Source organism: Hyla sarda, chromosome 1 (assembly GCF_029499605.1).
Source record: "Hyla sarda isolate aHylSar1 chromosome 1, aHylSar1.hap1, whole genome shotgun sequence".
Taxonomy (NCBI): domain Eukaryota; kingdom Metazoa; phylum Chordata; class Amphibia; order Anura; family Hylidae; genus Hyla; species Hyla sarda.
The window spans coordinates 3,411,890-3,438,483 of record NC_079189.1 but is presented as its reverse complement, the minus strand read 5'-3'; the positions used below and the strand labels follow the sequence as shown (position 1 = coordinate 3,438,483).

General features: G+C 49.5%; 2 protein-coding genes across 2 annotated transcripts in view; one reads left to right on the top strand and one right to left on the bottom strand.

Annotated features, from left to right (window-relative positions):
- LOC130306231 (uncharacterized) overlaps positions 1 to 26,594 on the top strand; it is an 870,792-nt gene that overhangs the window by 549,832 nt on the left and 294,366 nt on the right. The window lies entirely within an intron of this gene.
- The window catches only part of LOC130299622 (zinc finger protein 271-like), a 118,904-nt gene that overhangs the window by 23,393 nt on the left and 68,917 nt on the right, over positions 1 to 26,594 (bottom strand). The window contains 3 exon segments of the mRNA XM_056551478.1: positions 7,668 to 7,791; positions 7,936 to 8,027; positions 8,126 to 8,168. Coding sequence (XP_056407453.1) covers positions 7,668 to 7,791; positions 7,936 to 8,027; positions 8,126 to 8,168 — 259 coding nt within the window.

Genomic DNA, 26,594 nt, shown 5'->3' with positions numbered 1-26,594 from the left:
AGCCATGTAAGGGAAGGCTGAGCCACCAGGGGGAGCTATGTAAGGGAAGGTGATCCACAAGGGGGAGCTATGTAAGGGAAGGGAGAGCTACCAGGGGGAGCTCTGTAAGGGAGGGCAGAGCCACCAGGGGGAGCTCTGTAAGGGAAAGCGGAGCCACCAGAGGGAGCCATGTAAGGGAAGGCTGAGCCATCAGAGGGAGCTATGCAAGGGAAGGCTGAGCCACCAGGAGGAACTATGTATTGGAAGGCTGAGCCACCAGGGGGAGCTATGTAAGGGAAGGCTAAGCCACCAGGGGGAGCTATGTAAGGGAAGGCTGAGCCACCAGGGGGAGCTATGTAAGGGAAGGCTGAGCAACATAGGGGATCTATGTAAGGAAAGGATGAGCCACCAGGGGGAGCTATGTAAGGGAAGGCAGAGCCACCAGGAGAAGCTATTTAAGGGAAGGCTGAGTCACCAGGGGGAGCTATGTAAGGAAAGGCTGAGACACCAGGGGGAGCCATGTCAGGGAAGGCTGAGCCACCAGGGGGAGCTATGTCAGGAAAGGCTGAGCCACCAGGGGGAGCTATGTCAGGAAAGGCTGAGCCACCAGGGGAAGCTATGTAAGGGAAGGCTGAGCCACCAGATGGAGCCATGTAAGGGAAGGCTGAGCCACCAGGGGGAGCTATGTAAGGGAAGGCGATCCACCAGGGGGAGCTATGTAAGGGAAGGCTGAGACACCAGATGGAGCCATGTAAGGGAAGGCTGAGCCACCAGGGGGAGCTATGTAAGGGAAGGCTGAGACACCAGGGGGAGCCATGTCAGGGAAGGCTGAGCCACCAGGGGGAGCTATGTCAGGAAAGGCTGAGCCACCAGGGGGAGCTATGTCAGGAAAGGATGAGCCACCAGGGGAAGCTATGTAAGGGAAGGCTGAGCCACCAGATGGAGCCATGTAAGGGAAGGCTGAGCCACCAGGGGGAGCTATGTAAGAGAAGGTGATCCACCAGGGGGAGCTATGTAAGGGAAGGCTGAGCCACTAGATGGAGCCATGTAAGGGAAGGCTGAGCCAACAGGGGGAGCTATGTAAGGGAAGGTGATCCACAAGGGGGAGCTATGTAAGGGAAGGCTGAGCCACCAGATGGAGCAATGTAGGGGAAGGCTGAGCCACCAGGGGGAGCTATGTAAGGGAAGGTGATCCACCAGGGGGAGCTATGTAAGGGAAGGCTGAGACACCAGATGGAGCTATGTAAGGGAAGGCTGAGCCACCAGGGGGAGCTAAGTAAGGGAAGGCTGAGCCACCAGATGGAGCCATGTAAGGGAAGGCTGAGCCTCCAGGGGGAGCTATGTCAGGAAAAGCTGAGCCACCTGGGGGAGATATGTAAGGGAAGGCTGAGCCACCAGAGGGAGCCATGTAAGGGAAGGCAGAGCCACAAGGGGGAGTATTGTAAGGAAAGGATGAGCCAACAAGGGGAGCTATGTAAGGGAAGGCAGAGCCTCCAGGGGGAGCCATGTAAGGGAAGGCGGAGCCACCAGAGGGAGCCATGTAAGGGAAGGCTGATCCACCAGGGGGAGCTATGTAAGAGAAGGTGATCCACAAGGGGGAGCTATGTAAGGGAAGGGAGAGCTACCAGGGGGAGCTCTGTAAGGGAAGGCAGAGCCACCAGGGGGAGCTATGTAAGGGAAGGCTGAGCAACATAGGGGGAGCTATGTAAGGGAACGTTGAGCCATCAGGGAGATCTATGTAAGGAAAGGATGAGCCACCAGGGGGAGCTATGTAAGGGAAGGCAGAGTCACGAGGGAAGCTATGTAAGGGAAGGCAGAGCCACAAGGGGGAGCCATGTAAGGAAAGGATGAGCCACCAAGGGGAGCTATGTAAGGGAAGGCCGAGCCACCAGGTGGAGCTATGTAAGGAACGGATGAGCCAACAAGGGGAGCTATGTAAGGGAAGGCAGAGCCTCCAGGGGGAGCTATGTGGGGAAGGCGGAGCCACCAGAGGGAGCCATGTAAGGGAAGGCTGAGCCACCAGGGGGAGCTATGTAAGGGAAGGTGATCCACAAGGGGGAGCTATGTAAGGGAAGGGAGAGCTACCAGGGGGAGCTCTGTAAGGGAGGGCAGAGCCACCAGGGGGAGCTCTGTAAGGGAAAGCGGAGCCACCAGAGGGAGCCATGTAAGGGAAGGCTGAGCCATCAGAGGGAGCTATGCAAGGGAAGGCTGAGCCACCAGGAGGAACTATGTATTGGAAGGCTGAGCCACCAGGGGGTGCTATGTTAGGGAAAGCTGAGCCACCAGGGGGAGCTATGTAAGGGAAGGCTAAGCCACCAGGGGGAGCTATGTAAGGGAAGGCTGAGCCACCAGGGGGAGCTATGTAAGGGAAGGCTGAGCAACATAGGGGATCTATGTAAGGAAAGGATGAGCCACCAGGGGGAGCTATGTAAGGGAAGGCAGAGCCACCAGGAGAAGCTATTTAAGGGAAGGCTGAGTCACCAGGGGGAGCTATGTAAGGAAAGGCTGAGACACCAGGGGGAGCCATGTCAGGGAAGGCTGAGCCACCAGGGGGAGCTATGTCAGGAAAGGCTGAGCCACCAGGGGGAGCTATGTCAGGAAAGGTTGAGCCACCAGGGGAAGCTATGTAAGGGAAGGCTGAGCCACCAGATGGAGCCATGTAAGGGAAGGCTGAGCCACCAGGGGGAGCTATGTAAGGGAAGGCGATCCACCAGGGGGAGCTATGTAAGGGAAGGCTGAGCCACCAGATGGAGCCATGTAAGGGAAGGCTGAGCCACCAGGGGGAGCTATGTAAGGGAAGGCTGAGACACCAGGGGGAGCCATGTCAGGGAAGGCTGAGCCACCAGGGGGAGCTATGTCAGGAAAGGCTGAGCCACCAGGGGGAGCTATGTCAGGAAAGGATGAGCCACCAGGGGAAGCTATGTAAGGGAAAGCTGAGCCACCAGGGGGAGCTATGTAAGGAAAGGATGAGCCACCAGGGGGAGCTATGTAAGGGAAGGCAGAGCCACGAGGGGGAGCCATGTAAGGAAAGGCAGAGCCACCAAGGGGAGCTATGTAAGGGAAGGCAGAGCCACAAGGGGGAGCCATGTAAGGAAAGGCTGAGCCACCAAGGGGAGCTATGTAAGGGAAGACCGAGCCACCATGGGGAGCTATGTAAGGGAAGGCTGAGTCACAAGGGGAAGCTATGTAAGGGAAGGCTGAGCCACCAGAGGGAGCCATGTAAGGGAAGGCTGAGCAACCAGGGGGAGCTATGTAAGGGAAGTCTGAGCCACCAGAGGGAGCTATGTAAGGGAAGCCTGAGCCACCAGGGGGAGCTATGTAAGGAAAGGATGAGCCACCAGGGGGAGTTATGTAAGGGAAGGCCGAGCAACCAGGGAGAGCTATGTAAGGGAAGGCCGAGCAACAAGGTAGGGCTATGTAAGGGAAGGTGAGCCACCAGGGGGAGCTATGTAAGGGAAGGTAGAGCTACCAGAGGGAGCTATGTGAGGGGAGGCTGAGCCACCAGGGGGAGCTATGTAAGGGAAGGCCGAGCCACCAGGAGGAGCTATGTAAGTGAAGGCTGAGACACCAGGGGAGCTATGTAAGGGGAGACTGAGCCACAATGGGGAAGCGATGTAAGGAAAGGCTGAGCCACCAGGGGGAGCTATGTAAGGGAAGGCTGAGCCACCAAGGGGAGCTATGTAAGGAAAGGATGAGCCACCAAGGGGAGCTATGTAAGGGAAGGCTGAGCAACCAGGGGGAGCTATGAAGGGAAAGCCGGGCAACCAGGGAGAGATATGTAAGGGAAGGTAGAGCTACCAGAGGGAGCTATGTAAGGGAAGGCTGAGCCACCAGGGGGAGATATGTAAGGGAAAGCCGAGCCTCCAGGGGGAGCTATGTAAGGGAAGGCCGAGCCACCAGGGGGAGCTATGTAAGGGAAGGCCGAGCCACCAGGGGGAGCTATGTAAGGGGAGACTGAGCCACCAGGGGGAGCGATGTAAGGAAAGGCTGAGCCACCAGGGGGAGCTATGTAAGGGAAGACTGAGCAACCAGGGGGAGCTATGTAAGGGAAGGCCGAGCAACAAGGGAGGGCTATGTAAGGGAAGGCTGAGCCACCAGGGGGAGCTATGTGAGGGGAGGCTGAGCCACCAGAGGGAGCTATGTAAGGGAAGGCCACGCCTCCAGGGGGAGCTATGTATGGGAAGGCTGAGCAACCAGGGGGGGGAGCTATGTAAGGGAAGGCTGAGCAACCAGGGGGAGCTATGTAAGGAAAGGATGAGCCACCAGGGGGAGCTGTGTAAGGGAAGGCTGAGCAACCAGGGGGAGCTATGTAAGGGAAGGCTAAGCAACCAGGGGGAGCTAAGTAAGGAAAGGATGAGCCACCAGGGGGAGCTATGTAAGGAAAGCATGAGCCACCAGGGGGAGCTATGTAAGGGAAGGCCGAGCTACCAGGGGGAGCTATGTAAGAGAAGGCTGAAACACCAGAGGGAGCTATGTAAGGGAAGGATGAGCCACCAGGGGGAGCTATGTAAGGGAAGGCTGAGCCACCAGGGGGAGCTATGTAAGGGAAGACTGAGCAACCAGGGGGAGCTATGTAAGGGAAGGCCGAGCAACAAGGGAGGGCTATGTAAGGGAAGGCTGAGCCACCAGGGGGAGCTATGTGAGGGGAGGCTGAGCCACCAGAGGGAGCTATGTAAGGGAAGGCCACGCCTCCAGGGGGAGCTATGTATGGGAAGGCTGAGCAACCAGGGGGGGGAGCTATGTAAGGGAAGGCTGAGCAACCAGGGGGAGCTATGTAAGGAAAGGATGAGCCACCAGGGGGAGCTGTGTAAGGGAAGGCTGAGCAACCAGGGGGAGCTATGTAAGGGAAGGCTAAGCAACCAGGGGGAGCTAAGTAAGGAAAGGATGAGCCACCAGGGGGAGCTATGTAAGGAAAGCATGAGCCACCAGGGGGAGCTATGTAAGGGAAGGCCGAGCTACCAGGGGGAGCTATGTAAGAGAAGGCTGAAACACCAGAGGGAGCTATGTAAGGGAAGGATGAGCCACCAGGGGGAGCTATGTAAGGGAAGGCTGAGCAACCCAGGGGGAGCTATGTAAGGAAATGATGAGCCGCCAGGGGGAGCTATGTAAGGGAAGGCTGATCCACCAGGTGGAGCTATGTAAGGGGAGTCAGAGCCACCAGGGGGAGCTATGTAAGGGAAGGCAGAGCCACCAGGGGGAGCTATGTAAGGAAAGGCTGAGCCACCAGGGGGAGCTATGTAAGGGAAGGCAGAGATACCAGGGGGAGCTATGCAAGGGAAGGCTGAGCCACCAGGGGGAGCTATGTAAGGGAAGGCTGAGCCACCAGGGGGAGCTATGTAAGGGAAGGCCGAGCCCCCAGGGGGAGCTATGTAAGGGAAGGCTGAGCCACCAGGGGGAGCAATGTAAGGGAAGGCTGAGCCACCAGGGGGAGCTATGTAAGGGAAGGCTGAGCCACCAAGGGGAGCTATGTAAGGGAAGACTGAGCAACCAGGGGGAGCTATGTAAGGGAAGGCCGAGCAACAAGGGAGGGCTATGTAAGGGAAGGCTGAGCCACCAGGGGGAGCTATGTGAGGGGAGGCTGAGCCACCAGAGGGAGCTATGTAAGGGAAGGCCACGCCTCCAGGGGGAGCTATGTAAGGGAAGGCTGAGCAACCAGGGGGGGGAGCTATGTAAGGGAAGGCTGAGCAACCAGGGGGAGCTATGTAAGGAAAGGATGAGCCACCAGGGGGAGCTGTGTAAGGGAAGGCTGAGCAACCAGGGGGAGCTATGTAAGGGAAGGCTAAGCAACCAGGGGGAGCTAAGTAAGGAAAGGATGAGCCACCAGGGGGAGCTATGTAAGGAAAGCATGAGCCACCAGGGGAAGCTATGTAAGGGAAGGCCGAGCTACCAGGGGGAGCTATGTAAGAGAAGGCTGAAACACCAGAGGGAGCTATGTAAGGGAAGGATGAGCCACCAGGGGGAGCTATGTAAGGGAAGGGTGAGCAACCCAGGGGGAGCTATGTAAGGAAATGATGAGCCGCCAGGGGGAGCTATGTAAGGGAAGGCTGATCCACCAGGTGGAGCTATGTAAGGGGAGTCAGAGCCACCAGGGGGAGCTATGTAAGGGAAGGCAGAGCCACCAGGGGGAGCTATGTAAGGAAAGGCTGAGCCACCAGGGGGAGCTAGGTAAGGTAAGGCAGAGATACCAGGGGGAGCTATGCAAGGGAAGGCTGAGCCACCAGGGGGGGGAGCTATGTAAGGGAAGGCTGAGCCACCAGGGGGAGCTATGTAAGGGAAGGCCGAGCCCCCAGGGGGAGCTATGTAAGGGAAGGCTGAGCCACCAGGGGGAGCAATGTAAGGGAAGGCTGAGCCACCAGGGGGAGCTATGTAAGGGAAGGCTGAGCCACCAAGGGGAGCTATGTAAGGAAAGGATGAGCCACCAAGGGGAGCTATGTAAGGGAAGGCTGAGCAACCAGGGGGAGCTATGAAGGGAAGGCCGGGCAACCAGGGAGAGATATGTAAGGGAAGGTAGAGCTACCAGAGGGAGCTATGTAAGGGAAGGCTGAGCCACCAGGGGGAGATATGTAAGGGAAGGCCGAGCCACCAGGGGGAGCTATGTAAGGGAAGGCCGAGCCACCAGGGGGAGCTATGTAAGGGGAGACTGAGCCACCAGGGGGAGCGATGTAAGGAAAGGCTGAGCCACCAGGGGGAGCTATGTAAGGGAAGACTGAGCAACCAGGGGGAGCTATGTAAGGGAAGGCCGAGCAACAAGGGAGGGCTATGTAAGGGAAGGCTGAGCCACCAGGGGGAGCTATGTGAGGGGAGGCTGAGCCACCAGAGGGAGCTATGTAAGGGAAGGCCACGCCTCCAGGGGGAGCTATGTAAGGGAAGGCTGAGCAACCAGGGGGGGGGAGCTATGTAAGGGAAGGCTGAGCAACCAGGGGGAGCTATGTAAGGAAAGGATGAGCCACCAGGGGGAGCTGTGTAAGGGAAGGCTGAGCAACCAGGGGGAGCTATGTAAGGGAAGGCTAAGCAACCAGGGGGAGCTAAGTAAGGAAAGGATGAGCCACCAGGGGGAGCTATGTAAGGAAAGCATGAGCCACCAGGGGAAGCTATGTAAGGGAAGGCCGAGCTACCAGGGGGAGCTATGTAAGGGAAGGCTGAAACACCAGAGGGAGCTATGTAAGGGAAGGATGAGCCACCAGGGGGAGCTATGTAAGGGAAGGCTGAGCAACCCAGGGGGAGCTATGTAAGGAAATGATGAGCCGCCAGGGGGAGCTATGTAAGGGAAGGCTGATCCACCAGGTGGAGCTATGTAAGGGGAGTCAGAGCCACCAGGGGGAGCTATGTAAGGGAAGGCAGAGCCACCAGGGGGAGCTATGTAAGGAAAGGCTGAGCCACCAGGGGGAGCTATGTAAGGGAAGGCAGAGATACCAGGGGGAGCTATGCAAGGGAAGGCTGAGCCACCAGGGGGAGCTATGTAATGGAAGGCTGAGCCACCAGGGGGAGCTATGTAAGGGAAGGCCGAGCCCCCAGGGGGAGCTATGTAAGGGAAGGCTGAGCCACCAGGGGGAGCAATGTAAGGGAAGGCTGAGCCACCAGGGGAAAGTGACATGCATGTTTAACCTGTGTTTACTATAATATTGCTCTAACATGGAGCCTCCCCTGAAGAAACCTCGGAATTCCCTCTGTAATCCATTATTACATACCTGGGGTAACACCTCCTCTAATTTCCTCCTTCACTTCCCTCGTACACCGGTGATCGGCACAGAAATCCGTCTCCTCTTTGGGTTCACCTTTAACCTCAACTTTAATATTAATCTGATCTTCAACCTGAACAGATAAAGAAAAAAAAAAAAAAAAACAACAATGCCAATAAGAACTTTAGTTCGACCCTTTTATGGTCATATTATGGGGAGACTATAAGGTCCCCCCCCCCCCCCTATAGAGATGTGGTATAGGATCAACCTCATCTACCTGATGGTTCTCTGGGACATTTCCCTCTGGACAGTTCTGGGAATACAGAGGTTGGGGACACCTCTCGGGTGGATCTCTATCAATGACTTCGTCTGTAGGGAACACACAGGAAATGAATACATTACCTGCTGGATAGATTTCTATGTTATTAGGTAGTGAGAGTGATATCTATATATATGTCTCTTCTTACCTTGTGATGTGAGGGGCCGGTGATCCTCCATCATGACTACGACCTATTACAGATCCTTGTGTCCTTCTACATACTCCCACTCCTCCATGGAGAAATAGACCGCCACATCCTGACACCTTATAGGAACCTGACACATAATGATACCGTCATCACCAGACCCCTCCATTACTATATAATGTCCCATCAGTGTCACCTCTCTAATCATCACCAGACCCCTCCAATACTGTATAATGCCCCAGCAGTGTCACCTCTCCAGTCATCACCAGACCCTTCCATTACTGTATAATGTCCCAGCAGTGTCACCTCTCCAGTCACCACCAGACCTCTCCATTACTGTATAATGTCCCAGCAGTGCCACCTCTCCAGTCATCACCAGACCCCTCCATTACTATATAATGTCACAGCAGTGTCACCTCTCCAGTGATCACCAGACCCCTCCATTACTGTATAATGTCCCAGCAGGGTCACCTCTCCAGTCATCACCAGACCCCTCCATTACTGTATAATGTCCAAGCAGTGTCACCTCTCCAGTGATCACCAGACCCCTCCATTACTGTATAATGTCCCAGCAGGGTCACCTCTCCAGTCATTACCAGACCCCTCCATTACTGTATAATGTCCCAGCAGAGTCACCTCTCAAGTCATCACCAGACCCCTCCATTACTGTATAATGTCCAGCAGTGTCACCTCTCCAGTCATCACCAGACCCCTCCATTACTGTATAATGTCCCAACAGTGTCACCTCTCCAGTCATCACCAGACCCCTCCATTACTGTATAATGTCTCAGCATTGTTCTATTAGGGTGACACACTGTAAAAAACCTCCTCATGTAATCTCCTTACTACTGGGGTGACACACTGTAACAAACCTCCTCCTCATGTAATCTCCTTTATACTGGGGTGCAACATTGTAACAAACCTCCTCCTCATGTAATCCCTTACTACTGGGGTGACACACTGTAACAAACACCCAGGGCTGGACTGGGGATAAAAACCAGCCCTGGAAGTAACTGCATACCAGCCCCACTGGTCAAAGGGCGCAGGCGCTACATATATGGCAGAAGCCTGGTAAATCAAATAGCAGGTTTTTACTAGACAGGTACTATGTACTACAGCCTGTGAGGGAAATCTGGCATTTGATTTGTCAGGCTTCCATTCTATAATGTTGTGGACTTGATACTGTGTCCAAGCTGGGAAGGGTTACAGTCTGCACACTTTAGCACATAAAAGTAGTTGTAGCTGCTGGGCACAGCAGAGGCGGCTCTAGACTTAAAACCTTAAGCGAATATGAGGCCCCACATACTTTTCTGCAGACTTCACATAGTGATCCGATCGGATGTGAGATGGTTGCGCTGTCCCTGCTGCACCAATTACTGACCAACTCCTGTTTACCGAGACCAATATTACCAATAATACTAGTATACTGTTACTAACCAAATCTATTATCCCTGTACTGTGACATCACTGTGTGTATTATCCCTGTACTGTGACATCACTGTGTATTATCCCTGTACTGTGACATCACTGTGTATTATCCCTGTACTGTGACATCACTGTGTATTATCCCTGTACTGTGACATCACTGTGTGTATTATCTCTGTACTGTGACATCACTGTGTACATTATCCTTGTACTGTGACATCACTGTGTGTATTATTCCTGTACTGTGACATCACTGTGTGTATTATCCCTGTACTGTGACATCACTGTGTGTATTATCCCTGTACTGTGACATCACTGTGTACATTATTCCTGTACTGTGACATCACTGTGTGTATTATCCCTGTACTGTGACATCACTGTATTATCCCTGTACTGTGACATCACTGTGTATTATCCCTGTACTGTGACATCACTGTGTATTATCCCTGTACTGTGACATCACTGTGTATTATCCCTGTACTGTGACATCACTGTGTATTATCCCTGTACTGTGACATCACTGTGTATTATCCCTGTACTGTGACATCACTGTGTGTATTATCTCTGTACTGTGACATCATTGTGTGTATTATCTCTGTACTGTGACATCACTGTGTGTATTATCCCTGTACTGTGACATCACTGTGTATTATCCCTGTACTGTGATATCACTGTGTACATTATCCTTGTACTGTGACATCACTGTGTGTATTATTCCTGTACTGTGACATCACTGTGTGTATTATCCCTGTACTGTGACATCACTGTGTGTATTATCCCTGTACTGTGACATCGCTGTGTACATTATCCTTGTACTGTGACATCACTGTGTGTATTATTCCTGTACTGTGACATCACTGTGTGTATTATCCCTGTACTGTGACATCACTGTGTATATTATCCCTGTACTGTGACATCACTGTGTATATTATCCCTGTACTGTGACATCACTGTGTGTATTATCCCTGCACTGTGACATCACTGTGTGTATTATCCCTGCACTGTGACATCACTGTGTGTATTATCCCTGCACTGTGACATCACTGTGTGTATTATCCCTGCACTGTGACATCACTGTGTGTATAATCCCTGTACTGTGACAACACTGTGTGTATTATCCCTGTACTGTGACATCACTGTGTATATTATCCCTGTACTGTGACATCACTGTGTATTATCCCTGTACTGTGACATCACTGTGTATATTATCCCTGTACTGTGACATCACTGTGTATATTATCCCTGTACTGTGACATCACTGTGTATTATCCCTGTACTGTGACATCGCTGTGTATTATCCCTGTACTGTGACATCACTGTGTATTATCCCTGTACTGTGACATCACTGTGTGTATTATCTCTGTACTGTGACATCACTGTGTACATTATCCTTGTACTGTGACATCACTGTGACTTGTATTATCCCTGTACTGTGACATCACTGTGTGTATTATCCTTGTACTGTGTATAATAAAAGGGATTATCTGGCGGGATGGTTTTGTTTTCAGAACTATGCCTATACTTTGTAAATTAAAAAAAATAAAAATAAATGAATAAATTATATATATAAAATAAACCTGTGTTCATCTCCAGACCACCCCCCCCATCCCCCCTCCCCCGCCATGCCTCCGTTGTCCTGTTCTGGTTACCAGGTGCAATCCTTTTTTTGATAGAAAGTGTGACACCTGAGCCTGGAGTGATGTTCGGGCCCAGTGTTCTGTACTACTGAGGTAGGACATCGCTGTGGACTAGCAGTAGTATGAGACACTGGGCCCCAACATCACTCCAGGCTCATGTGTCACACTTTCTATCAGGAAAAGTATTGCACCTGGTAACCAGAACAGGACAATGGAGGCATGGCGGGAGGGCTGGAGATGAGCACAGGTTTATTTTTTATTTATTATGTACAAGGTACAGGCATAGTTCTGAAAACCATACCCTCCTGCTGGATAACCCCTTTAACCCTGTACTGTGACAATACTGTGCATATTATCCCTGTACTGTGATGTCACTGTGCATTATGCAAAGTGACATCACAGCACAGGGTTAATACACACATTGACATCACAGCACAGGGTTAATACACACATTGACATCACAGCACAGGGTTAAGACACACAGTGATATCACAGCACAGGGTTAAGACACACAGTGACAGCACAGGGTTAAGACACACAGTGACAGCACAGGGTTAAGACACACAGTGACAGCTCAGGGTTAAGACACACAGTGACAGCACAGGGTTAAGACACACAGTGACAGCACAGGGTTAAGACACACAGTGACAGCACAGGGTTAAGACACACAGTGGCAGCACAGGGTTAAGACACACAGTGACAGCACAGGGTTAAGACACACAGTGACAGCACAGGGTTAAGACACACAGTGACAGTACTGGGTTAATACACACAGTGACAGTACAGGGTTAATACACACAGTGACAGTACAGGGTTAATACACACAGTGACAGTACTGGGATAAGACACACAGTGACAGTACAGGGTTAATACACACAGTGACAGCACAGGGTTAAGACACAGAGTGACAGCACAGGGTTAAGACACACAGTGACAGCACAGGGTTAAGACACACAGTGACAGTACAGGGTTAATACACACAGTGACAGTACAGGGTTAATACACACAGTGACAGTACAGGGATAAGACAGAGTGACAGTACAGGGTTAATACACACAGTGACAGTACAGGGTTAATACACACAGTGACAGTACAGGGTTAAGACAGAGTGGCAGTACAGGGTTAAGACACACAGTGACAGCAAAGGGTTAAGACACACAGTGACAGTACAGGGTTAATACACACAGTGACAGTACAGGGTTAATACACACAGTGACAGTACAGGGTTAAGACACACAGTGACAGTACAGGGTTAAGACACACAGTGACAGTACAGGGTTAAGACACACAGTGACAGTACAGGGTTAAGACACACAGTGACAGTACAGGGTGAAGACACACAGTGACAGTACAGGGTTAAGACACACAGTGACAGTACAGGGTTAATACACACAGTGACAGCACAGGGTTAATACACACAGTGACAGCACAGGGTTAAGACACACAGTGACAGCACAGGGTTAATACACACAGTGACAGTACAGGGTTAAGACACACAGTGACAGTACAGGGTTAAGACACACAGTGACAGTACAGGATTAATACACACAGTGACAGTACAGGGTTAAGACACACAGTGACAGTACAGGGTTAATACACACAGTGACAGTAAAGGGTTAAGACACACAGTGACAGCACAGGGTTAAGACACACAGTGACAGCACAGGGTTAAGACACACAGTGACAGTACGGGGTTAATACACACAGTGACAGCACGGGGTTAATACACACAGTGAGAGCACAGGGTTAAGACACACAGTGACAGCACAGGGTTAGGACACACAGTGACAGCACAGGGTTAAGACACACAGTGACAGTACAGGGTTAAGACACACAGTGACAGTACAGGGTTAATACACACAGTGACAGTACAGGGTTAATACACACAGTGACAGTACAGGGTTAATACACACATTGACAGTACTGGGTTAAGACACACAGTGACAGTACAGAGTTAAGACACAGAGTGACAGCACAGGGTTAAGACACACAGTGACAGTACAGGGTTAAGACACACAGTGACAGTACAGGGTTAATACACACAGTGACAGTACAGGGTTAAGACAGAGTGACAGTACAGGGTTAATACACACAGTGACAGTACAGGGTTAATACACACAGTGACAGTACAGGGTTAATACACACAGTGACAGTACAGGGTTAAGACACACAGTGACAGCAAAGGGTTAAGACACACAGTGACAGCAAAGGGTTAAGACACACAGTGACAGTACAGGGTTAATACACACAGTGACAGTACAGGGTTAAGACACACAGTGACAGTACAGGGTTAAGACACACAGTGACAGTACAGGGTTAAGACACACAGTGACAGTACAGGGTTAAGACACACAGTGACAGTACAGGGTTAAGACACACAGTGACAGTACAGGGTTAAGACACACAGTGACAGTACAGGGTTAAGACACACAGTGACAGTACAGGGTTAATACACACAGTGACAGTACAGGGTTAAGACAGAGTGACAGTACAGGGTGAAGAGACACAGTGACAGCACAGGGTTAAGACACACAGTGACAGCACAGGGTTAAGACACACAGTGACAGCACAGGGTTAATACACACAGTGACAGTACAGGGTTAATACACACAGTGACAGTACAGGGTTAATACACCCAGTGACAGTACAGGGTTAATACACACAGTGACAGTAAAGGGTTAAGACACACAGTGACAGTACAGGGTTAAGACACACAGTTACAGTACAGGGTTAATACACACAGTTACAGTACAGGGTTAAAACACACAGTGACAGTACAGGGTTAATACACACAGTTACAGTACAGGGTTAAGACACACAGTGACAGTACAGGGTTAATACACACATTGACATCACAGCACAGGGTTAATACACACATTGACATCACAGCACAGGGTTAAGACACACAGTGACATCACAACACAGGGTTAAGACACACAGTGACAGTACAGGGTTAAGACACACAGTGACAGTACAGGGTTAAGACACTCAGTGACAGTACAGGGTTAAGACACACAGTGACAGTACAGGGTTAATACACACAGTGACAGTACAGGGTTAAGACAGAGTGACAGTACAGGGTGAAGACACACAGTGACAGTACAGGGTGAAGACACACAGTGACAGCACATGGTTAATACACAGCACAGCACAGGGTTAATACACACAGTGACAGCACAGGGTTAATACACACAGTGACAGCACAGGGTTAATACACACAGTGACAGCAGAGGGTTAATACACACAGTGACAGCAGAGGGTTAATACACACAGTGACAGCACAGGGTTAATACACACAGTGACAGCACAGGGTTAATACACACAGTGACAGCACAGGGTTAATACACACAGTGACAGTACAGGGTTAATACACACAGTGACAGCACAGGGTTAATACACACATTGACAGCAGGATGGGGATAATAAATCACAGGTAACATGGGCGGGTGCAGTGCCGCCGGCATTATCACGATGTGTTCTTATCACTTTATCACGTAATGTGCACCGGCCCGCCGCTGCAGTGTGATTGTACGGGGGCGGGGGTACGGACAGTGGACGCACCTGAAGGCCGCAGGCCATCACGGACACGGTGAGGCTGAGGACCGGCGCTTATTCCTTTCTCCTGCGCTCCAGGGGCCGGGCAGGGACATATGAGAGTTCTTCAGAGGAGCTCAGAGGTGGCCGCGGCTCTTCTGTTAGGCCACTCAGATCGGCTGCCATACAGATACGCTGGCCATATAATGACGCAGGACGTAGTTACGCCGGCCCTTTGATTCTTGGGAACATCATTACGCGGCTGACGTATCTTTATGGCAGCCACATCACTCATCATCTGGGGGCGGGGCCTCTGCCTGCCAACTATAGGTAACTAAAGTTAACTATAATCGTACGCAAGCGCCGGGTCAGAGCCGGAGAGAGAGCGGCTTTAGCCTCTGCCTCCTGCTCCTACACTGGCCGTCTTCTTGACACTGTTGTGCCAGCCCACAGGGAGAGCGGCCTACCGGGAATTTCCCTAGCATCCCGGTAGGCCAGTCCGGCCCTGCAAACACCCTCCTCAGGCAATCTCATTACTACTGGGGTGACACACTGTAACAAACCTCCTCCTTGTGTAATCTCCTTACTACTGGGGTGACACACTGTAACAAACCTCCTCCTTGTGTAATCTCCTTACTACTGGGGTGACACATTGTAACAAACCTCCTCCTCGTGTAATCTCCTTACTACTGGGGTGACACACTGTAACAAACCTCCTACTCCTCATGTAATCTCCTTACTACTGGGGTGACACACTGTAACAAACCTCCTCCTCATGCAATCTCCTTACTGGGGTGACACACTGTAACAAACCTCCTACTCCTCATGTAATCTCCTTACTACTGGGGTGACACACTGTAACAAACCTCCTCCTCATGCAATCTCCTTACTGGGGTGACACACTGTAACAAACCTCCTCCCCATATAATCTCCTTACTGGGGTGACACACTGTAACAAACCCCATCCTCATGTAATCTCCTTACTACTGGGGTGACACACTGTAACAAACCTCCTCCTCATGTAATCTCCTTACTACTGGGGTGACACACTGTAACAAACCTCCTCCTTGTGTAATCTCCTTACTACTGGGGTGACACACTGTAACAAGCCCCCTCCTCATGTAATCTCCTTACTACTGTGGTGACACACTGTAACATACCTCCTCCCCATGTAATCTTCTTACTACTGTGGTGACACACTATAACATATCTCCTCCTCATGTAATCTCCTCTACTAGGGTGACACACTGTAACAAACCTCCTCCTCATGTAATCTCCTTACTACTGGGGTGACACACTGTAACAAACCTCCTCCTCATGTAATCTCCTTACTACTGGGGTGACACACTGTAACAAACCTCCTACTCCTCATGTAATCTCCTTACTACTGGGGTGACACACTGTAACAAACCTCCTCCTCATGCAATCTCCTTACTGGGGTGACACACTGTAACAAACCTCCTACTCCTCATGTAATCTCCTTACTACTGGGGTGACACACTGTAACAAACCTCCTCCTCATGCAATCTCCTTACTGGGGTGACACACTGTAACAAACCTCCTCCCCATATAATCTCCTTACTGGGGTGACACACTGTAACAAACCCCATCCTCATGTAATCTCCTTACTACTGGGGTGACACACTGTAACAAACCTCCTCCTCATGTAATCTCCTTACTACTGGGGTGACACACTGTAACAAATCTCCTCCTTGTGTAATCTCCTTACTACTGGGGTGACACACTGTAACAAACCCCCTCCTCATGTAATCTCCTTACTACTGTGGTGACACACTGTAACAAACCCCCTCCTCATGTAATCTCCTTACTACTGGGGTGACACACTGTAACATACCTCCTCCCCATGTAATCTTCTTACTACTGTGGTGACACACTATAACATATCTCCTCCTCATGTAATCTCCTCTACTAGGGTGACACACTGTAACAAACCTCCTCCTCATGTAATCTCCTTACTACTGGGGTGACACACTGTAACAAACCTCCTCCTCATGTAATCTCCTTACTACTGGGGTGACGCACTGTAACAAACCTCCTCCTCATGTAATCTCATTACTACTGGGGTGACACACTGTAACAAACCTCTTCCTCATGTAATCTCATTACTACTGAGGTGACACACTGTAACAAACCTCCTCCTTATGTAATCTCCTTACTGCTGGGGTGACACACTGTAATAAACCTCCTCATTTAATATCCTTACTACTGGGGTGACACACTGTAACAAACCTCCTCCTCATGTAATCTCCTTACTACTGGGGTGACACACTGTAACAACCTCCTCCTCATGTAATCTCCTTACTACTGGGGTGACACACTGTAACAAACCTCCTCCTCATGTAATCTCTACTGGGGTGACACACTGTAACAAACCTCCTGCTCATGTAATCTCCTTACTACTGGGGTGACACACTGTAACAAACCTCCTCCTCATGTAATCTCCTTACTACTGGGTGACACACTGTAACAAACCTCCTCCTCATGTAATCTCCTTACTACTGGGGTGACACACTGTAACAAACCTCCTCCTCATGTAATCTCCTTACTACTGGGGTGACACACTGTAACAAACCTCCTCCTCATGTAATCTCCTCTACTGGGGTGACACACTGTAACAAACCTCTTTTCAGCAAGGAAATGGTTAAGCATTTGCAGGGTCTTTTTGCAACATAGTATCAAGAACTAAAGAAAAGAACAAACTGTGATTTACTATGAGTGTAAACAGTGCAGTGACCTCTAGTGGTGGTGATGAGAAGTGCAGCCAATCATTCCGCTAAGCTGTTTAGTTCTTCTCCCTCCCCCCATGATCTCCCCCTCCCTCATAAAATCCCCCCTCCCTCTTTATCTCCCCTTCCCCTTCCCCATTGCCCTCCCCAACTATCTTCCCTTCCCTCCCCCATTATCTCCCCCCTCCCCTCCCCCATTATCCCCTCCCCAATTGTCCCCCTTCCTCCTGGTTTTGGGGCCATGCACCCGACAGCGAATGGTTAATAGTTCATCCGGCCCTGGTAATAATAACACATTGTAACAAAACTTCTGCACGGAAACTCACCTCAGCCTTAGTGTTACGTCATCTATTTATAAGCTCCGCCCTTTCCAGTCACATGATCATCCTCACAGGTCCTTCACCGCAATCTCCTCTATCCTGCTGAGCTCCGCCCCCACATGTACTGGTCACATGGTTGTGACATCATCACAGGTCCTACACCTCCAGCATCTAGATGATACAGAGCAGGTCCTGGAAGGGCAGTCAGTAGTACTGAGATTATATGAGGAGGTTTGTTACAGTGTGTCCCCCCAGTAGTAAGGAGATTACATGAGAAGGAGGTTTGTTACAGTGTGTCACCCCAGTAGTAAGGAGATTACATGAGGAGGGTTTTTTTTTTACAGTGTGTCACCCCAGTAGTAAGGAGATTACATGAAGAGGAGGTTTGTTACAGTGTGTCACCCTAGTAGTAAGGAGATTACATGAGGAGGAGGTTTGTTACAGTGTGTCACCCCAGTAGTAAGGAGATTACATGAGGAGGAGGTTTGTTACAGTGTGTCACCCCAGTAGTAAGGAGATTACATGAGGAGGAGGTTTGCTACTGTGTGTCACCCCAGTAGTAAGGAGATTACATGAGGAGGGGGTTTGTTACAGTGTGTCACCCCAGTAGTAAGGAGATTACATGAGGAGGGGGTTTGTTACAGTGTGTCACCCCAGTAGTAAGCAGATTACATGAGGAGGAGGTTTGTTACAGTGTGTCACCCCAGTAGTAAGGAGATTACATGAGGAGGAGGTTTGTTACAGTGTGTCACCCCAGTAGTAAGGAGATTACATGAGGAGGAGGTTTGTTACAGTGTGTCACCCCAGTAGTAAGGAGATTACATGAGGAGGAGGTTTGTTACAGTGTGTCACCCCAGTTGTAAGTAGATTACATGAGAAAGAGGTTTGTTACAGTGTGTCACTCCAGTAGAAATATTACATGAGGTGGAGGTTTGTTACAGTGTGTCTCCCAGTAGTATGGAGATTACTTGAGGAGGGGGTTTGTTACATTGTGTCACTGGTTCTGGGATTTAGGCTCCTCCTCTTCTCCAGGACTATCCCCTCCAGCTGACCCAGTTGTCTCCTCTTCTCCTGAATGATCCCCCAAGGATGGACAAGGACAGGAATGAGATGACTAAGAGAATATTACACTTCACCTTGGAGATCCTCCACCTGCTGACAGGAGAGTTGAGGTGACCCATCTACATTTCCACCATTGTTGTCCCCCATCTACATTTCCACCATTGTTGTCCCCCATCTAAATTTCCACCATTGTCGTCCCCCCATCTACATTTCCACCATTGTTGTCCCCATCTACATTTCCACCATTGTTGTCCCCATCTACATTTCCACCATTGTCGTCCCCCATCTACATTTCCACCATTGTTGTCCCCATCTACATTTCCACCATTGTTGTCCCCAATCTACATTTCCACCATTGTTGTCCCCAATCTACATTTTCATCATTGTTGTCCCCATCTACATTTCCATCATTGTTGTCCCCCATCTACTTTTCCACCATTGTTGTCCTCCACATTTCCACCATTGATGTCCCCATCTACATTTCCACCATTGTTGGCTCCGCATCTACATTTCCATCATTGTTGTCCCCATCTACATTTCCACCATTGTTGTCCCCATCTACATTTCCACCATTGTTGGCTCCGCTTCTACATTTCCATCATTGTTGTCCCCCCATCTACATTTCCACCATTGTTGTCCCCCATCTACATTTCCACCATTGTTGTCCCCATCTACATTTCCACCATTGTTTTCCTCATCTACATTTCCGCCATTGTTGCCCCATCTACATTTCCACCATTGTTGTCCCCATCTACATTTTCACCATTGTTGTCCTCCATCTACATTTCCACCATTGTTGTTCCCATCTACATTTCCACCATTGTTGTCCTCCATCTACATTTCCACCATTGTTGTCCTCCATCTACTTTTCCACCATTGTTGTCCCCATCTACATTTCCACCACTGTTTTCCCCATCTACTTTTCCACCTTTGTTGTCCCCATCTACATTTCCACCATTGTTGTCCCCATCTACATTTCCACCATTGTTGTCCCCATCTACATTTCCACCATTGTTGTCCTCCATCTACTTTTCCACCTTTGTTGTCCCCATCTACATTTCCACCATTGTTGTCCCCATCTACATTTCCACCATTGTTGTCCCCATCTACATTTCCACCATTGTTGTCCCCCATCTACATTTCCACCATTGTTTTCCCCATCTACATTTCCACTATTGTTGTCGTTGTCCCCATCTACTTTTCCACCATTGTTGTCCCCATCTACTTTTCCAGCATTGTTGTCCCCATCTACATTTCCACCATTGTTGTCCCTCCATCTACATTTCCACCATTGTTGTCCCCCCATCTACATTTCCACCATTGTTGTCCCCATCTACATTTCCACCATTGTTGTCCCCCCATCTACATTTCCACCATTGTTGTCCCCCATCTACATTTCCTCCATTGTTGTCCCATCTACATTTCCACCATTGTTGTCTCCATCTACATTTCCACCATTGTTGCCCCCATCTACATTTCCTCCATTGTTGTCCCCATCTACATTTCCTCCATTGTTGTCCCCCATCTACATTTCCACCATTGTTGTCCCCATCTACATTTCCACCATTGTTGTCCCCCCCCCCATCTACATTTCCACCATTGTTGTCCCCATCTACATTTCCACCATTGTTGTCCCCATCTACATTTCCACCATTGTTGTCCCCATCTACATTTCCACCATTGTTGTCCCCCATCTACATTTCCACCATTGTTGTCCCCATCTTTGGAGCCGCTCTATGTTCTGGATGTCTCTTTGTAGGTGAGGTCTCCATAACTGACCCCAGTATTCCAGATGTGCTCACTAGAGCTCTATACAGGGGGCACAATCTCCTCTTTGTAGTGAGGGAGAAATACTGGGGTCAGTCCCCTCATTGTCTCTCTCTATACACAGGATTACACCATAGTGAAGAAGACGTGGGGGGAGTGTGTGGCCCCCAGCAGCCATCTCCATGAGTCAGGAGGACACAGCAGGGCCCGGGGCCCCATTACAGAGCTTCCACCTCACTCACTGATACATGAGGAGAAGATCCTAGAACTCATCCACAGGATCACTGAGCTGCTGACTGGACAGGTGACACTGCTGGGACATTATACAGTAATGGAGGGGTCTGGTGATGACTGGAGAGGTGACCCTGCTGGGACATTATACAGTAATGGAGGGGTCTGGTGATGACTGGAGAGGTGACACTGCTGGGATATTATACAGTAATGGTGGGGTCTGGTGATGGCTGGAGAGGTGACACTGCTGGGACATTATACAGTAATGGAGGGGTCTGGTGATGACTGGAGAGGTGACACTGCTGGGATATTATACAGTAATGGAGGGGTCTGGTGATTAGAGAGGTGACACTGCTGGGACATTATACAGTAATGGAGGGGTCTGGTGATGACTGGAGAGGTGACACTGCTGGGACATTTTACAGTAATGGAGGGGTCTGGTGATGACTGGAGAGGTGACACTGCTGGGACATTATACAGTAATGGAGGAGTCTGATGACTGGAGAGGTGACACTGCTGGGACATTATACAGTAATGGAGGGGTCTGGTGATGACTGGAGAGGTGACACTGCTGGGACATTATACAGTAATGGAGGGGTCTGGTGATGACTGGAGAGGTGACACTGCTGGGACATTATACAGTAATGGAGGAGTCTGGTGATGACTGGAGAGGTGACACTGCTGGGACATTATACAGTAATGAAGGGGTCTGGTGATGACTGGAGAGGTGACACTGCTGGGACATTATACAGTAATGGAGGGGTCTGGTGATGACTGGAGAGGTGACACTGCTGGGACATTATACAGTAATGGAGGGGTCTGGTGATGACTGGAGAGGTGACACTGCTGGGACATTACACAGTAATGGAGGGGTCTGGTGATGACTGGAGAGGTGACACTGCTGGGACATTATACAGTAATGGAGGGGTCTGGTGATGACTGGAGAGATGACACTGCTGGGACATTATACAGTAATGGAGGGGTCTGGTGATGACTGGAGAGGTGACACTGCTGGGACATTATACAGTAATGGAGGGGTCTGGTGATGACTGGAGAGATGACACTGCTGGGACATTATACAGTAATGGAGGGGTCTGGTGATGACTGGAGAGATGACACTGCTGGGACATTATACAGTAATGGAGGGGTCTGGTGATGATTAGAGAGGTGACACTGCTGGGACATTATACAGTAATGGAGGGGTCTGGTGATGACTGGAGAGGTGACACTGCTGGGACATTATACAGTAATGGAGGGGTCTGGTGATGATTGGAGAGGTGACACTGCTGGGACATGATACAGTAATGGAGGGGTCTGGTGATGACTGGAGAGGTGACACTGCTGGGACATTATACAGTAATGGAGGGGTCTGGTGATGACTGGAGAGGTGACACTGCTGGGACATTATACAGTAATGGAGGGGTCTGGTGATGACTGGAGAGATGACACTGCTGGGACATTATACAGTAATGGAGGGGTCTGGTGATGATTAGAGAGGTGACACTGCTGGGACATTATACAGTAATGGAGGGGTCTGGTGATGACTGGAGAGATGACACTGCTGGGACATTATACAGTAATGGAGGGGTCTGGTGATGACTGGAGAGGTGACACTGCTGGGACATTATACAGTAATGGAGGGGTCTGGTGATGATTGGAGAGGTGACACTGCTGGGACATGATACAGTAATGGAGGGGTCTGGTGATGACTGGAGAGGTGACACTGCTGGGACATTATACAGTAATGGAGGGGTCTGGTGATGACTGGAGAGGTGACACTGCTGGGACATTATACAGTAATGGAGGGGTCTGGTGATGACTGGAGAGGTGACACTGCTGGGACATTATACAGTAATGGAGGGGTCTGGTGATGACTGGAGAGGTGACACTGCTGGGACATTATACAGTAATGGAGGGTCTGGTGATGACTGGAGAGGTGACACTGCTGTGAATGCTGGGACATTATACAGTAATGGAGGGGTCTGGTGATGACTGGAGAGGTGGCACTGCTGGGACATTATACAGTAATGGAGGGGTCTTGTGATGACTGGAGAGGTGACACTGCTGGGACATTATACAGTAATGGAGGGGTCTGGTGATGACTGGAGAGGTGACACTGCAGGGACATTATACAGTAATGGAGGGGTCTGGTGATAACTGGAGAGGTGACACTGCTGGGACATTATACAGTAATGGAGGGGTCTGGTGATGACTGGAGAGGTGACTCTGCTGGGACATTATACAGTAATGGAGGGGTCTGGTGATGACTGGAGAGGTGACCCTGCTGGGACATTATACAGTAATGGAGGGGTCTGGTGATGACTGGAGAGGTGACACTGCTGGGACATTATACAGTAATGGAGGGGTCTGGTGATGACTGGAGAGGTGACCCTGCTGGGACATTATACAGTAATGGAGGGGTCTGGTGATGACTGGAGAGGTGACACTCCTGGGACATTATACAGTAATGGAGGGGTCTGGTGATGACTGGAGAGGTGGCACCATTTGAACTTAATTAGGTCCAGGCTTGCAGGTAGGGATGGTAGTCAATAATGGTCTCATTGAGCAGAATCATCACCTGATCAGATGAATCCAGATCTGTGACCCCGTGCTGATGAAAGGGAGGGGGGCAATAATTTGTCACAACCAGCATGATGATGCAGCATGGATGAGCCCTTCCTGTCAGGTGTGAACAGTCCTGTAGTGTAGGAGGTGTAATGGTTTGGGGAGGGGAGACATCTAAATCGCATCTGATAACACTTAAAAAGAAAGACCAGTGTATGGGGGCAATTAATAATCTACAACCTATAGGTTACCTTTTGGAAATGCAATACAGACCCTACATTTCACATGTATAGATTATATATTGACAGTGCAGACACTAATGTAAACTTCATGTAAATCTACTGTCTAATCCTACATAGTGGATAATATTGCACTTGGTCACCTGACCTCCTCTTATTACAGCAATAAACCAGTAGGAGTAGAAGCACATGTATTAAACCACTAACACTTGCTCCCCTCCCCCTCATGTTTCACCGCACCAGTTTCTTTGTCAGGAAGTAGACGGGCACTGAGCACGAGAACGGCGGACAATGGGTTTTAACCCCTTAAGGACCAGCACAAGTAAACCTGTACGCCCCTGAAAGACCAGGCCTGTTTTTTCAAATCAGGGATGTATGTCTTTATTAGAGAATAACTCTGGTAAAGTTTTGCCAATCGCAATAATCCTGACATTGTTTTTTTGTCACAAATTGTCCTTCATGTACATAATAGTTTTTTTTTTTTAACAGTCAAACCAAGACGCTTTTTATTGAGGTAAAAGATGGCATACATTATGACAAAGCATTAAAGTGGTTACAATAATGTCAATCCCTGTTGGGAAACATAACAAGAAAAGATAATATCCAGTCAGCATCACATACGTCTTACATTGAGACAGGATAGGGTACACGAATATATAGAACAGGACTTATGGTTACTGAGGGACAAGAGAATTATATGTAGAGAGATACACAATTCAGGTTCCGCCAGTGTGACAATGGACGGTTACTCAATAAAGAGAAAAGCTATGGGAAATCGGGGGGCAGTAAGGGGATGGTAGCTAGGGGTCCCAGATCATCGTAAACCTCTCAACCGAGTTATCCGGATTGCCGAGAGCTTCTCATTTAGCATAATAACATTAATACGGGCTATAACCGAAGGCAAATCTAAGGTAAGTTGTTTCCATTGTGATGCAATGTATATGCGTGCAGCCAACAAGATAAGTTGCACTAGGCAGTATATACGATTGGGCATTCTATTAGGTCTGTGGCCCAGGAGACAGAATATAGGGGTGGCTGGCACTGCACATGGAAGTATATCAGTAAAAAGCGTCAACAGTTGTCGCCAAAATGAGGCTACCACCGGGCAGCTCCACCAGGTGTGGTACATCATGCCCCTAGCTCCACAGGCCCTAAAGCAATAGGGAGATACCGTTGGATATATAGAATGTAACCTTGTAGGGACCATATAGACCCTATGTAATACCTTAATAGATGTTTCCGCTAAAGAAACCTGACAGCTACCCCTGCTCATCACAACAGGCATGCCACTGAGAAAGCGAGAGAGTCGAATGAAGATCTGCCTCCCAATCTGTCATAAATCTAAGCTTCCTATCCCTAGGGGTAGGGGAGTTGATATGTGCATAAATAGAGGATAGGAGGCCCAGAAGGCCTGGAGTGCATAGTGAGCGAGCCTCAAAGGAGGTTGGAGTAACCTCAAATAATCTAGGGCCTAGGGAGAAATAAAAGGCTAGAATTTGTAGGGCTCTAAAATGTTCTCGAGGTGGGACTGAGTACCTAGTAATCAGGGTAGATAAGTCGTTTTTGGATCAAGCCGGCATCCAGCCACCACTGAAATGGAAGAAGGTTGAAGTCCAGGTTCAAAGAGGGAGTTAGCTAAGGAAGGAAGGAGAGGTGAGAGGAGATTGAAGGGAGAGTTTGAAGCGGACAGCTCACCAGAGAGATAAAGCATGAAGCGCTATCCAAGCAGAAGAGGGTAGCAATGAAGCAAGAGGACAGGGAGACCAGAGTAGAGCAGAATAAGAATAAGGAGAAAGGAGGTGAGTCTCAAGACACACCCAACGTGGTGCACCCTGGGAGATCTGAACCAACGCTAATTGGGCGATTCTGGCAGCATAATAATATCGTATAAAATGTGGTACAGACAAGCCCCCAACTCTTCTGTGATAATGCATTATAGTCCGATTAATCCTAGGGCGGCGCCCCCCCCAAACAAAATTAAAAGCATTGCGCTGCAAGAGGCGTAAATCACATAGCGGGACTGGTATGGGTGAGGTGCAAAATAAATATAACAGACGAGGCAAGATGACCATTTTGATAACATTCACCCGGCCAAGCACGAATGGATCTATACAGGGGAGGATAATTGGTCCTATACAGTAGGGGTAGCGACTGGGTAAGTTTAACTCCTAAATAGGGGAGACCAGTGCTAGAATCTTTAAGACCAAAATTCTGAAGAATAAGTTGCTGTGTAGATGCAGTGACATTACAAAACAAAACTTCCGATTTGGTAATATTAACCCGGAGTCCCGACTGCTCACCAAAATTGGCTAAAATAGATATTAGAGATACTAATGGATTAGTTAGGGTTAACAAAAAGTCGTCCGCAAAAAGATTAGTCTCATATACGGAGGACCCCACCACAATGCCACCTATATCCGGGTGATGGCGAATCATTGCTGCCAGTGGCTCCATCACCAAAGCGAACAGTGCAGGCAACAAGAGGCATCCTTGCCTTGTGCCCCGTCGGACCGATATAGGCTTTGGTGCAGTGGTAGGCAATTTCAAATAAGCAGTCGGGCTCGAGTACAAAAGGCTCAGCACATGGACAAAAGGGCCAGTTATCCCAAATTTAGATAAAACGGCAAATAAATAGAGCCAAGTAACACTATCGAAAGCCTTTTCTATATCTAAGGCCAAGGCAATCATGGGAGTATCGGACGTATTAGATCCATGAATCAGGTTCAGTATAGTGCGGACATTATCGTGAGCCTGTCGTCCAGGAACAAATCCGACCTGGTCGTGGTGCACCAAAGTTGGAAGAAAGCGATTAAGATGAGTAGCCAGAATTTAAGTGAGTTTAGAGTCAACATTAAGAAGAGATATAGGCCTATAGTTATCGGGGAGTAGAAGATCTTTTCGAGGTTTAGGAAGAACAGTAATAAGGGCATCAAGAAAATCAGGGG